The sequence below is a fragment of the Genypterus blacodes genome, unplaced genomic scaffold (assembly GCF_046128005.1).
Source record: "Genypterus blacodes isolate CSIRO-AG114 ecotype Tasmania unplaced genomic scaffold, CSIRO-AGI_Gbla_v1 ptg000073l_1, whole genome shotgun sequence".
NCBI classification, from domain to species: domain Eukaryota; kingdom Metazoa; phylum Chordata; class Actinopteri; order Ophidiiformes; family Ophidiidae; genus Genypterus; species Genypterus blacodes.
The window spans coordinates 2,402,917-2,417,779 of NW_027466883.1; the positions used below are offsets into that span (position 1 = coordinate 2,402,917).

At 42.4% G+C, this 14,863-nt stretch overlaps 1 protein-coding gene across 1 annotated transcript; it reads left to right on the plus strand.

Annotated features, from left to right (window-relative positions):
- Positions 1-1,385: 1,385 nt before the first annotated feature.
- On the plus strand, positions 1,386-14,350 carry LOC143006173 (otoferlin-like). Its single transcript, XM_076157511.1, has 41 exons — positions 1,386-1,431; positions 1,765-1,891; positions 2,030-2,084; positions 2,208-2,339; positions 2,433-2,495; positions 2,617-2,701; positions 2,812-2,971; positions 3,074-3,260; positions 3,460-3,646; positions 3,781-4,004; positions 4,408-4,516; positions 4,682-4,859; positions 4,973-5,093; positions 5,169-5,269; positions 5,344-5,434; positions 5,526-5,642; positions 5,730-5,882; positions 5,977-6,166; positions 6,386-6,510; positions 6,612-6,746; positions 7,732-7,893; positions 8,005-8,124; positions 8,235-8,396; positions 8,484-8,646; positions 8,772-8,845; positions 8,959-8,985; positions 9,103-9,234; positions 9,348-9,417; positions 10,282-10,394; positions 10,494-10,631; positions 10,720-10,851; positions 10,960-11,087; positions 11,184-11,354; positions 11,457-11,617; positions 11,802-11,944; positions 12,038-12,126; positions 12,359-12,457; positions 12,568-12,809; positions 12,995-13,176; positions 13,454-13,554; positions 14,170-14,350. Exons 1-41 carry the CDS (start codon positions 1,386-1,388, stop codon positions 14,348-14,350), a joined length of 5,376 nt encoding a protein of 1,791 aa, XP_076013626.1.
- The last annotated feature ends 513 nt before the right edge of the window (positions 14,351-14,863 follow it).

The window sequence follows — 14,863 nt, forward strand, 5'->3', positions numbered from 1 at the left end:
ATTTAATGACTTCTATGTGAAATGTAGTGGCTGGCCCTTTAATCCACCTAAATTATAACTTGTGCAAAACATATTTAGAATATTTCTTTTGTTGTATTCACAGGCCATGTGGATTGGCAGAGTGTGCTCACTGTGACGTCTCTCAGCAGTCCCTAGTTATAGTTACCAGTCTCGGGTTCAACACTCATACACTATTCATTGGCGTATCGCATCACTCCTGCGCCAACTTCAGACTTGGACAAACCAAATTCTTTTCTGAACAACTTTACTTTGTGTGGTGATTCTTCCTGCTATGTAAAATTGTCAACCAGTCATTATTCATTTTTGACAAGCAAAGAAGTTGGGGGCTTTTTTCCCTGCAAGACATCTACTGGAGCTCAGCAGAAGGAAACAAGGACCTGTTTTCTTGTATGGTATGTTTAATATTCTACTCATTAAGTAACATCATGTTAAGCAAGGCTATGATGTGAAAAGCAAATATATGGCATCTAAGCAATAATGAGCAGCATACTACGGTAGTCTGTCTACTTAGAGGAAACTTCTTAACTGTTAATGGTTTATTAGATTATCTGAAATACGATGTACATTATAAGATTGTATCTCTCATGTGTGCATTATTTTTGTTCTGCACATCATAAGCATTGCCTGTGTGTCACGTTCGGCCCCATAATTTTTCTACATTTACATTTGACTAAGAGTAAAAGCAGTGTATTGCTTTCATGAATGTTTTAATGTGCTAGATTACTTCAATGTGTTCTCTATTTTTTCTGTGTCGGATTGTTAAACAGAAGAGGAAAGACAAAGAAAATGTAAAGAAAACAGGGAAGAAAAAGTGATGTGTGCCTTTATATGGGAATTTACATTAGATGCAGTAAATACAGAAATGTGGATCATGTTTAAGCATTAAAAGTTACTAAATGCACATGTGATCGAATACAATTTGTAATCTAATTATATTAAGTGCATTATTTTCCACAATGCATGTGAAATGTATCCCCTTTAATTGATGTATTAAGGTCAGCTGATTTGAATAATTGAAAGCCCCTTTTAGAGACTAAACAAAGGTGTAGTAGTGCACAGATGCCAGAAGACATACGTGCAGTACATGAAGTGCAAAGTCTAAAATGATGCTTTGAACTATTTGTGTTTATTGGGTGTGAATGATGCATATGTTTGAAAATCACAGAACATTTCAGAGAATTTTACGTTAGCTTATAAGCATTTCCTGAAGGCAAGAAAAACTGGCATCGTATGGTTTTGCCTTAGAGTTGAAACGCAGAGACAGAAAAACATCTTTCCTCAGAAAATGCAGATCCTTTTTCTACAAAAATTGCTGAACGATCACCATGAACTTCCTTTGCAGAGCACACAAACTGCCTTGAGCCATGAAGCGCAGTAAGCACCGAGGACATAAGGAGGACAAGCACGGAGGTAACAGTAGTAAAGGCGGGTGACACCAAATGCGGTCAAAGAAGTTAGGAAATGCTGGCTGACATTACAAACTCATGTTGGTTTACATTACTGTCATGTAGTTCCATTTCAGGCCGCTAGAGCACATTTTGTTAAATCAAAAGTTTTTTCCCCTTCTTTAAAAACACAAATGCAGCCGTTACTTGACCTCTTACACAGTAGTTTAATGAACGGATCCTAGTATAGTTGAAAGTGGAAAATGTGTTTTCACGTGAGATTATTAATCACACAGGAGACAGAAATGCAGTTGCAGGCTTTCTACAGTGCATTGTGTGTCTTTCATATGATGTCCAGATGAGCCTGCTATTTTGGAGACAGAGAATCTGGATCGTGATGGCATGTTCATGGGTAGAGCTCCAGACCCTGATACCATCTCACTGGCCTCAGTTACAGCCGTCACCACCAATGTATCAAATAAGAGGCAAGCTTGGTTGTGTTACTCCACATCTCTAACAATCATAAAGCATCCGCATGCATGTCTGCATTAGCTGTAAGTCCTACCAAACATAAGCCTCACTGCTATAACCACAATGATCTCTGGTGTGCCGTTATTGTGCAGATCAAAGCCAGACATTAAGATGGAGCCCAGTTCTGGAAGACCAATGGATTACCAAGTAAGGGAGAGATTAAGTTAATATCTTTGGCTGTTTAGCTTTCTGCTGTTTAATTCTCTTATGAGTCAGTCATTCAGTAAGCCAGTCAGCAAATGAGTCAATCACTTCATCTTGTCCTTACAGATCAGCGTGACAGTGATTGAGGCCAGACAGTTGGTGGGATTGAACATGGATCCAATGGTGTGTGTGGAGATCGGAGATGATAAAAAATACACCTCAATGAAAGAATCCACCAACTGTCCATACTACAATGAGGTGAGTAGAACAAAAACAGTATGAACCATGGCACAATAGAACTACATTTGAACAGCATGTTTTGAAATATTAACTGTCTTCTTTGTTTTCCAGTACTTTGTGTTCGACTTCCATGTCCCTCCAGACGTTATGTTTGACAAAATCCTGAAACTCTCTGTAAGTTGATTGACAGGTAGCATTTAGATATACATGCTTATTCCCACAGCATGTTTGATGTTGTATAGCGTTTTTAATGGTGCACAGGTTCTTAATCTTCATTTTCTCGACCAACCTTTAGGTGATCCACTCTAAAAACCTGCTGCGTAGTGGAACACTGGTGGGATCTTTTAAATTGGACGTTGGCACAATATACACCCAGCCAGGTAAAGAATCAATAAGAAGAATTGACCTTATGATTAAACATGCATGCATGGTGACAGGACTGACGCGTTCATATCTGGATGCTGGATTTGTTTTCTCCGCTGTCTTGCAGAGCATCAGTTTTACCACAAGTGGGCTCTGCTGTCGGACCCCGATGATATCACAGCAGGGTGCAAAGGCTATATTAAATGTGATGTGGCAGTTGTGGCCAAAGGAGACAATCTAAAAACTCCACACAAGGCCACCGAAGCAGATGACGATGACATAGAGGGGTAAATAAAACTTCATTTAATCTTGAAAATTTAAAAATTAGGAAAAGATGTACACTTATGTTATTGATTTTCAATTTTGTCAATTTTCCATGTATGTTTCAGCAATCTGTTGATCCCAGAGGGGGTTCCCGCAGAGCGACAGTGGGCTCGCTACTACCTGAAGATCTACAGAGCAGAGGGACTGCCAAGAATGAACACTAGCATCATGGCCAATGTCAAGAAGGCTTTCATTGGGGAAAATAAGGACCTGGTTGATCCTTATGTCCAAGTGCTGTTTGCTGGGCAGAAGGTAAGCGATATAAGATGTTAACGCGTCTCGTTTTCATGGAATGAGGTCACCAAATATCAGTTCAAATATGTCAGCTTATGTATGAGGGATGCTTTTTCTTTCAACACCTTGAAATAATTTGGATTTCTGGCAAACTCCTTTCAAGTTTCAACGCTAAATGCCGAATCGATGTAAATGCAATTGTGACCCACATTTACAGGGGAAAACATCTGTTCAGAAGAGCTGCTACGAGCCAATCTGGAATGAGCAAATTGTTTTCACTGAGATGTTTCCACCGCTGTGCAAGCGCATGAAGCTCCAGCTCCGTGACTCAGATAAAGTAAATGATGTGGCCATTGGAACACACTTCCTGGACCTAAGGAAGATTTCCAACGACGGGGACAAAGGTGATTTATAATAATGATGGTTGTTTTTGCTGTTTTTGGAAGCATCCCAACATGATATTGAAGTCATTTTCACTTGTAATCACATCTACTCAGTGCAGCTGTAAATAACATCTTTCAAACGATGGCCCTCTCAGGATTCCTTCCCACACTGGGTCCTGCCTGGGTCAACATGTACGGCTCCACCCGCACCTACAGCCTGATGGACGAGTACCAGGAGCTAAACGACGGGCTGGGAGAAGGGGTGTCTTTCAGGGCTCGCCTGCTCATCAGCCTTGGCGTAGAGATCCTGGACCCCTCCTCTCCCGACGCTCCCAACTCCACAGATGTGCAGGTGGAGGGAGTGCCCAACATATCCGAGGTGGGTCCATGCCTGGATGGGCAGCCATGCAGAGCAGGCCCATTGTTCACCCCCTGCTGGTTTTTGTGGTGTGGTTTTTGTGAATTATTAATTGTCTTTATTTGGGCCTCCTGCTGCATTATTAATACACTGTTGCAATAATGTGGCTTCCTTTTTGTTGACTGACAATGTAAGTCACACAACAAATTCAATTGAGGATAGAGGGGCCGTAAACCAGGGGGCTTGCATTTTCAACTCCCATTGAGCCATGACTGTGACACAACGTGTATTATAAGATTGTCAGGAAAACTACATACATACAATATGAAAATGTAGTTCAACAGTTGTCAAACGTTTGTGTACCCGAGTGTGTTCTAGCCGCATATCTAGTCTCAATACTAATGCGTCTTTGCCCGTTTCACAGACTGCAGCGGGGAAGGTGGACGAATTCTTCCTTTTCGGGTCATTCCTGGAGGCCACAATGGTTGACAGAAAGATTGGTGACAAACCCATCAACTTTGAGGTCACCATAGGTATTTTCCATTAATTATCAAATGTTCTTGTTTTTTCACACAATGCGGTGGAAAATCAGTCAGGACTACATAGAGTCCAGTTGTTCCTGTTCTTAATCACAAATGCTTAAGTGTAGGAACAACACATTTTATGGCGTGGCTATTAACATAGCTGCTGATTGCCAGGTTACTATGGAAATGAGAACGACGGTGTTATCATGTCAAAAACGAGGGGAAAGAAGGGTGACGGCGATGAAGAGGAATCTGACTTAATACAGCACTCCAGTGAAGAAGAGATGGACGATGACGGAGACCTGACTTCAGTGGCTACTACTCCTCCCATGAAACCTGTGATCACTGACCGGTCAGAGGAATAATCACAACATCCTCACCAATGATGATACAAAATACTTTCCCACTTTTAACAACCGAGGTTATTACAGCCAACGTGATCCTTTCTTTCATTTGTACCTACAGAAACTATTTCCACCTGCCGTATTTTGATAGAAAGCCTTGCATCTACATCAAGAGCTGGTGGCAAGACCAGAGGAGGAGGCTGTACAACGCCAACATTATTGACAACACTGCAGATAAACTGGCAAGTCAAACGCTTTACTAGTTGTTGTGGATGGTTTAATATGATTCTTGCTGAAATAATCATGACTCACATTAGGAGGATGGCCTCAATGACGTGCAAGAGATCATCAAGACAGAGAAGACCTACCCTGAGCGCAGGCTGAGGGGGGTCCTTGAGGAACTCAGCCAGGGATGCAGGTTGGTAGATTGCCTTCACATTCAGCGGAAGAATCCCCTCGGATTTTCTCACTGACTGGTTCTGGCTCTTTCAGTCAGTTTCTTTCGCTGGCAAACAAGGATCAGAATCAGTCTGGCAGGACCAAACTCGACAGGGAGAGACTGAAGCTGTGCATGGCTGAAGTGGTATGTTAGTAAAGAAAAAAAGGATCTGTGATTTTCTTCTGCGTGTTATTAAATATTTGTACTTTAAACGCTGGACTGTTTCTGCTATTAGGAGGCCATAGGCCAGCAGGCAAAGGCCATGAGGACACAGGTGAAAAAGAGCACAGTGAGAGATAAAATCAAACTGGCTCACAACTTCCTCCAGAAGCTGCGCTTCCTGGCTGATGAGGTAAGATAGATACCTGTTTTGTCTACTGTATACTGTACATGCTTGCTCTATACAAATGTTAAATATGACGATTGTTTTGTACTGCAGCCTCAGCACAGTGTTCCTGATGTGTTCATATGGATGATCAGTAATGGGAAACGTATTGCTTATGCACGCGTCCCCTCCAAAGACATCCTCTTCTCTAATGTGGAGGAGGAGAAGGGGAAGGACTGTGGCAAAGTCAAAACGCTCTTCTTGAGGGTGAGTTTACTCCGCTAACCTCCAGGTTGTGTATCCGTGACCAAATAATTGTTGTTTTTTTTGTAATTGTACTTGTTTCCCTGTACACTACCAGATCCCCGGTAAGAAAGGATTTGGTCCAGCCGGCTGGACGGTGCAGGCAAAGATAGAGATTTATCTGTGGCTGGGTCTGACCAGGCAGCGCAAAGACTATATGAACGGTCTGCCCAATGGGTTTGAGGAAAATAAACTGTCAAGGGGACCTGGCCTGCCACCCTCTCCTCCCATCAGCCTCACCTACATGAGTGAGTGACACAAGCGCCATCTCATTATCAGTATCTACTTCAAACAGTCACACACACACATTAACAGGATGAAACACCTTATGGAAAAGAGCTGAGCACAGTGAACACGTCACCCGCCATCTTGTAGATACAGAATGGTGACCCCATTATTTATAACATCTGTATGTCTTTAAATATTCATCAGTGTGAGTTATGGACTGTGTGTCTATGCGTCTACAGTGAAGCAGATCTTCCAGCTGAGGGTCCACATGTACCAAGCGCGCAGCCTGTTTGCTGCAGACAGCACAGGCCTGTCTGATCCCTTTGCAAGAGTGTTTTTCTCAACACAAAGCCAAGTCACTGAGGTGAGAGCCTTTTGCCAAAATGAGCCGTTTGTCTAATATAATTGACTACATAGCAGATCATGTAGCTTATTTTGATTTTTTTCCTGGCATTATTCTACCAGGTACTGGCTGAGACCCTCTGCCCTACATGGGACCAGCTGCTGGTGATTGAGAACGTCGAGTTGTTTGGAGAGGCCACTGAGCTGAGAGACGACCCTCCTATTGTTGTCATTGAAATCTATGATCAAGACACAGTGGTAAGGGTGCTTTTTGATTAAGGTGCGTCTTTGTCCTCCTTTTCAGTTAATGGGAACGAGCGCCTTCACACAGCTTAGATTTCCGTTCCCATCGTGCAAATAATTGAAGACTCTGTCTGACCTTCCGCGGCTAAACACATCACTCAAACACTAATGAGTTAGAATGATTTAGGCGTGTTGTCAAGTTTAAAAAGATTGTGTTTCTTGAGGTGTTTTTAAGATGTACAGTTATGTTAATGTGCCATTAGCAAAAACAATGCTTTTGCTGACTGTCATTTTTACATTTGCTCCTGTCAATAACCCCGTTGTTTTGGATGGCCCTTTGGATAAGTAGAGTGTGGAGTCTGATGGTTTGAAGTATTATAGAGGCACTGTACTGCGTGCAGAGTATATTGTACTTCATATTCAAAGGCATGCAAGAGGAATAAGATATGAATCAATGGATGTTCAAAAGAATTCACAAGGATGGATGGTCACGTTCTGATCGACTTATGCCTGTTGCATTCCTTTAAGAGACATTTTGTGCTTTTTGTATGTGGCCAACAGAAAAATTAGACTCCTCATAACCACTAACTGCAAGAGAGACTTGGATTTGAGACTTGGATGGATTTAGCAGATGGATTTTTAAGCATTGATCAGTAACAGTTAATGATTACATAAACATGCCTGTTTTGCAGTTCACTGGTTATTTAATGTATCCTACTTTGTTTTCTTTTTGTCTCTACTGTTTTCATTAATTGTCGTCTAGAAACATGTGCCTCTTTAGCCATGTTTCTCCCTGTTATTAAAACAAATCAAATGATCAGTGATGACACTATGAACAAGCCTCTTCTATGACATGATTTGATAAAGACCCTGTTACGTGAGCACTGATGCATTGGAGATGTTGGGCCAAAAAAGGACCATTCTTTCACATTCTCTCACCAGAATTCATTCGGGACGTTTCAAATTCATAACCTCCTCTTGTGTTCTATCCACCTGCCAGGGTAAAGCTGATTTCATGGGCAGAACTTTTGCCAAGCCTGTTGTCAAGATGGCCGATGAGCACTATGGCCCCCCGCGCTTTCCTCCACAGCTGGAATATTACCAGATCTACCGTGGAAACTGCGCCGCTGGTGAAATGCTGGCGGCCTTTGAGCTGCTCCAGGTCAGTCTGTAACATTTGTAAGCTTACCGTTTTACATGACTACGGTTCACTTTTGAACATACTGAAAGCAAAAGTTTATACGCTTTACATGCGTGCTTTGTTTGTTTTTAGATCGGACCTAATGGGAAAGCTGATCTGCCTCCGATAGATGGTCCCACAGATATGGATCGTGGCCCAATCCTGCCTGTGCCGCTGGGAATCAGGCCAGTGCTCAGCAAGTACAGGATTGAGGTTAGGACCTGATTTGACTATACAAGTACCAGGTGTTTAAAAATTAATAACAAGGTTTGGACACTGATCTAAACAAATTTTAAAATGAAGTGACTCTCTCCATCTTTCAGGTGTTGTTCTGGGGCTTGAGGGACTTGAAGAGGGTGAATTTGGCCCAGGTGGACCGGCCTCGTGTGGACATCGAGTGTGCTGGCAAGGGAGTGCAGTCTGCGCTCATCCCCAATTACAGGAAAAACCCCAACTTCAGCACTCTTGTGAAGTCGTTTGAAGTGGTAATTCATGATCAAATCCATCTACTAGTTTGATTATCGTTATCTTTACACTTTGCAATCAAACTGAGTACGGTTTGTGTGCTTCAGGATTTGCCTGAAAACGAGTTGCTTCACCCACCGCTCAACATTCGGGTGGTGGACTGCAGGGCTTTTGGTCGCTACACCCTGGTTGGTAACCACGCTGTCACCAGCCTGCGCAAGTTCATCTACAGACCAACAGACAAGCAGGCCAACAACTGGTCCACTACAGGTAAACTATAACTTAAACTGAAACCTGGAGCTGTGATACTTTTGAGCACAGAAGCTAAACATCACAACTTTTGTTCAATATTTTCCTGGCCGTCTTTGATTCATTGACAAATATGTGTCTGTCAGAGGAAATTATTGTTGTCAGCATGGAGTCAGAGCCCAACTTTAAGAAGATGGACACTGTGGTCAAGCTGGATTGTGTAAGTATTGATAATTCTGTATACTGCTGAACACTGGTATATAATTATGAAAAATGTTGTTATTTCTGCATTATTTTCACATTATTTCACTTGTAACCTGGTTTTGCTTGTAGGGCTCAGATGCTGTGGTCAAAGTGGAGGTCCGTATGATGCAAACATGCTTGACATTATAAAATAAATTTTAAAAAAGAAAGTCGATGTTGCCTAAATCATTCAAAGCCTTGTTGACAAGATGTTTCATTCTTCCTCTTTCAAAGGATGACGAAAAGGATGGAAAGGGAAAAAAGAAGAAGAGGAAGAAGGGTGAGGAGATTGAAGAGGAGGAACTCGACGAGAGCATGTTGGACTGGTGGTCCAAGTATTTCGCCTCCATTGAAACTCTGATGGAGGTAAGAAACAGGAAAACGTGGTCGTCTTCATTTAACACAGGCTGGCCCCTTTTGGTGTATAGTAGGCGGATTAACCCCCATCTTCATGCACGTTCTGCTCTTGATCATTACAGATTCTCAAAGCTCAAGAAGCAGCTTTGTCAGATTCGGAGGACAAGGACGACGTGGACCTCGCAGATGGAGGTAAAACCAGATGAGACCTCAAACAGTCGTCAAATTGGGATCATGATGCTTTCGCGTCCTCAGTATTTCTTTCATTGTGAAAAATTCAGAAAAAATCTGTATCTGTGAAGTCTCAGCTAAACAAGTGTGTGAAGTAATATTTCCTTCTTTTATGATACACACACACACACACACTTTATTGGCCATCTTGTTGCACGTTTGTTTTTTGATCACTACCTCACTAACTCTGATGTTGTTCTCTTCCAGTGCAAAGTGAACCTATGCAAGTCTCGTAGCCTCAGAAAGCCTCCGTGTAGAAGCTGACATGAATCCAAATTCCAAATACGTGGGCCTGTTGCTTTTTGTCTTTCACCTGCATATTAGCCATATGCTTGCCATGAAAGTTGTCAAATAGAAACAAAACAAAACAAAGTGCGCAGAACGAATTACCTTACAATTGGGATACCTAATAAACTGGTAACTTGATATAAATCAGAATTACAATAATTGACTTGGTGCTGTTCTAACCAGTCTGCAGAGCATCATCAGTTTATAGAGGAGTAAAAATTTAAGAGCAGATACGGTTGTACTGCGTGTACTACATATTTGATCTGTGCAGTCTAATCTGATCTGATGTTGTTGAAAGGTGGATGATAATGACAGAACAGCAAAAACGCGCTGCTGTCCTGCTGCCTGCCTGGAGGACCCAGTCCCACTGCCAAGTATCCCTACTGAACTGCATACTTCAGAAGTATACAGTTCAATGGTATGCCTGCTGTATGCAGAGGCAGTTGTTTTGGCAACTTTCATGTGGATTTCATGTCGCGTGCTCTGCTCCTCTCCTTTCTGCTGCCCCCCTCCCCCCAACGCTAACCTGTAACTCAGACATCAAACCCGATGACTCTCCTGTGAAAGGCACCAAGAAAGGGAAAGGAAAGAAGAAGAGGCCAGCGGCTGATCCGTTCGAGAGGAAGAAGCCAAAACTGGATGAGCTGAAGGTAGCGATGTCACATAGCCCTGGAGAAATTATTACATGTTTGGTTTACTAAAAAGGGTGGTCAATAATAAATACTAACTTTCATGTCTCACCAAACAAGGTGTATCCTAAGGAACTGGAGAGTGACTTTGACAACTTTGAAGATTGGCTGCACAGTTTTAACCTGTTCAGGGGAAAGGGCGGAGATGACGACGACCAAAATGTGCTGGATGAGGACAGGATTGTTGGAAAATTCAAAGTAAGAGCAAACATGAGACACACCTGCAAGCTTTTATCTGGTAAACAGGTATACATGTTACCCCTTTGTGTCATTGTGTGTTTTCCAGGGCTCGCTGTGCATGTACAAGGTGTCAGATGATGCGTCCAGAGAGATGAACTTTGACTCCAACATGGGAATGTTCCAGAACATTCCTCACAATGACCCAATTAATGTCCTCGTCCGCATCTACGTCATCAGGGTCGGTCACATGTTCTACACTCACACTGATTTGTAATAGTTGAAGCTCGTATAGGGCAAATTCTGATTCTATGGGGGAGTTAGTCCTGAAGTTATTATGTTTTGGTAGGCGACTGATCTGCACCCGGCGGACATTAATGGGAAAGCAGACCCTTACATTGCAATCAGACTGGGAAAGACAGAGATCAAAGACAAAGAGAACTACATCTCAAAGCAACTCAACCCTTTGTTTGGAAAGTGAGTGCTTCTCATTTCTCCTTGCAGTCCACTAGATACTATATCAAATGATGTAACATTGTATTTGTTTTAATCGCTCTTCTTTTACTTTATCAGATCCTTTGACGTGGAGGCCACATTCCCAATGGATTCCACACTAGCAGTATCAATCTATGACTGGGATCTGGTGGGAACCGATGATCTAATTGGAGAAACTAAAGTTGACCTTGAAAACCGCTTCTTCAGCAAACACAGAGCCACATGTGGTATCACCTCTAACTATGCCATGTAAGAGTCAAGTACTGCTATTTCCTTCTATAAGGGAGGCGTTGGCCATTTTGTTGTCATTGCTTTATTTTCCAACTGAAACGGCTTTTGGTTTTCCTGTAGCCACGGTTACAATGTATGGAGGGACCCGATGAAACCCACTCACATCCTGGCTAAGCTGTGCAAGGAGGGAAAACTGGATGGGCCTCACTATGGCCCCAGTGGAAGAGTGAAGGTGGAGAACCGTGTCTTCATGGCTCCCACCGAAATAGAGGATGAAAATGGTAAGCATGGATCATTTTAACCCTCCTACGGATCAAACTAAACATTTATCAGACCGCTTGTGTTATTGTTCAACAGAGTATAGTCTACATACTCTAGAATGCTCTGGATGTGAAAAGGTCAGATGAAGCAGTGCGGATGATGCTGATGATGAACATGAGGTTATTTGGTAATGTTTGGGTTCAGGTTTGAAGAAGCAGACCGATGAACATCTGGCCCTGACGGTGCTGAAGCACTGGGAGGAAATCCCTCGGGTGGGCTGCAAACTGGTCCCAGAACATGTGGAGACCAGACCTCTGCTGCACCCTGATAAACCCGGGATTGAACAAGTACGTCATCAGTGTGAACGCACCAGATGAACTCCAGCTATCTACAATCGGGCAAAATTGACTGGAATCTGGATTGTGTTCACTTCTCTTTAGGGGAGGATTGAGATGTGGGTGGACATGTTCCCTAAGGACATGACTGCTCCTGGTCCTGCCCTCGACATTGCACCAAGGAAACCAAAGAAGTATGTCCTCTGTCCAGTCAGGTTGAGACACCTGACTGGACAACCTTTTACATGTTTATCTGAAATTCAAATATGTGAGGAGGTTTTGCTTCCGTTTTTTTTGTGAAACTAGAGTTCTTGTCTATCAAATTGTAATTGAATGTAGGTAAATCCAAGGATCATTTAAATCGTAAATGAGGATATTGATAAGGTTTGCATCATAGACAGTAAGTCTTCGTTTGCTTGTCTGCAGGTTTGAACTGAGAGTGATCATTTGGAACACTGATGAAGTCGTCCTAGAGGATGACGATATCTTCACCGGGGAGAAGTCGAGTGATATATTCGTGAGAGGGTAATCACAGGCTTATTGATGCTTTTAATGTTTTTAAATTCAGCACACGTGGAGATTCTGTGAGATATCACAGTGCAATTTGGTTTTAAGACGCTCCAACTCTCTTATAGGTGGCTCAAGGGACAGCAGGAGGACAAGCAAGACACCGATGTCCACTATCACTCCATCACTGGAGAGGGCAACTTCAACTGGCGCTACGTGTATCCCTTTGACTACCTCATGGCCGAGGAGAAGATAGTGATTTCAAAAAAAGAGTCCATGTTTGCTTGGGATGAGACCGAGTACAAGATCCCAGCTCGTCTTAATCTTCAAGTCTGGGACGCTGATCATTTTTCTGCTGACGACTTCTTAGGTGCAGTGGTCCATTGTTTTACTGTTATCAATCATGAGCAATTCTATACACAGAATTTAAGGCACAAGTTAGTTAAATGGTACTAAGTAAAATGAGATTTGTTTTGCCAAATATTACTTTTACACGCTGATTTCATTTTATATAAGGATTTAGAATAATGAACGTCTCCGTCTGCTTCATCATAGGTGCAATCGAATTGGACCTGAACCGCTTCCCCCGCGGTGCTAAGACGCCCAAGCAGTGCACCATTGAAATGGTGACAAACGAAGGAGAGATGCCTTTGGTTTCCATCTTCAAACAGAAGAGGATCAAAGGCTGGTGGCCATTTGTGGCCAGAAATGAAGAAGATGATGAGTTTGAACTGACGGTAAGTGATGAGGCTCAGGGCGGAGCTACATTGTTTTGTTTCACACAATCTGCCATGATGTTTGTGTAGGGAATGATGAATCATATCACAATTACACCAATTTAAGTTGTTCATTGTGGTCCAAAGCTGAGCTGATTAGCAGCAGAGGGGTGGATCAAGGAAAGCTTCCTCCCTTTTTAGTATGAACAATATTTTTGACATCGCCTCAGGGTGAAATCTATCGCCCAAGGATTGTCCAACAAAGGTTAAATGAAAGTCCTATCATTTGTCTGTTTAGGGGAAAGTGGAAGCAGAGCTGCACCTTTTGACAGGAGAGGAGGCGGAGAAAAGCCCCGCTGGAGAAGGACGCAACGAACCAGATCCTCTGGAGAAACCCAAGTATGACGGAGCTTTTCATCTTTCTGTCCACATTTGCACACACAGACACACCATACATGTGCACTTTCACAATTCACACACAGACACACGCAGGCACTACTGCAAGTCCAGGTCCAGTTTTACTTCATTTTTTCAAGTCCTTAAAAAAACAACAGATTACAATATTAACACTTACGAATCTAAAAACTAAAACCATTATAAATCTTCATAAATGAGTGAATAAATAGAATCTTAAATCCACCATGACCGCAACTTAAATGTGTCACATAAAAAGGCATAAAATTTAATTCCTGAATAAATTACAATAACCCACTTAACAATAATAATCAATACAAAGAATTGAAGAAAGACATGAATTTCCTCCAACCAAGTTCTGGACATATCCCTACGATCATCTCCCTTTGCATGGTAAGTTGCTCTTTCCTCATATCTGTTATGCATTTCTCCGCAGTATCACCTCTAAGTACTTAAAATATTCTGTTTCCCTACATTGCCATTGGTTAGTTTCAGTCATTTCAGCTAGATTTACTTATATTATATTTACATTTGGCTTACAAACAGCTACAGTTCAATAATCTACATTGCCTGGTAAAGTGTGTCTTTCTGTCCTTCCAGCCGTCCAGACACCAGCCTTCTGTGGTTCCTCACTCCATTCAAAGCCATTAAACACTTGGTGTGCAACCAGTACAAGTGGCTGACCATCAAGATAGTCTCTGCCCTGCTGACGCTGGCCATGCTGGCTCTTTTCCTCTACAGCATGCCCGGTTACATGGTCAAGAAAATGCTGGGGGCATGAGATGTTTACTCGGACACCTCTGCAGAAGGTTCCAGACGTTTCAGTAACCGCGTGACTTCTGCTTTTTTCTTCCCCTGCCCTCTCATCTTCCGTTTCCCCTATCATGTTTTAAATGAAAAATACAGATTTTATGAGACCGTGCGGCAAAAACGAAAATGCAAGACAACGCTCAAACTGTTTGCGGAGTTTTCTGAAGGCATATTCTACTGAAGATGACAGATGGTAACATGGTATTGCATTGGAAATTCCAGTGTTGACTGTCAACTCTGACTAAATGTGGTCAACCGTTATTCTTCGTCTACTTTTCACAATACTCTACCACACTGACCTCAGATTGGTAGTGACAACATTCACCACTGGACTATCCAAGTTAAATGTTACCAGTATGATTACTCAACTGAGGTCTTGATTTGTCCTATTTGCATGTATGACACAGGAATCTTTGTAAATGCACTGAGAACAATCTTTGTGGTCGCTTGATCAAACGGACCGTACAAAAACAAAACAAACCGA

Excerpts from the sequence above, each read along its gene's own strand:
- LOC143006173 (XM_076157511.1), top strand. The coding sequence starts at position 1,386 with ATGAAGCGCAGTAAGCACCGAGGACATAAGGAGGACAAGCACGGAG. Across the intron at positions 5,270-5,343 it reads GAACTCAGCCAGGGATGCAG|TCAGTTTCTTTCGCTGGCAA; the intron begins GTTGGTAGATTG and ends TGGCTCTTTCAG. Across the intron at positions 9,418-10,281 it reads CGTGGACCTCGCAGATGGAG|ACATCAAACCCGATGACTCT; the intron begins GTAAAACCAGAT and ends CCTGTAACTCAG.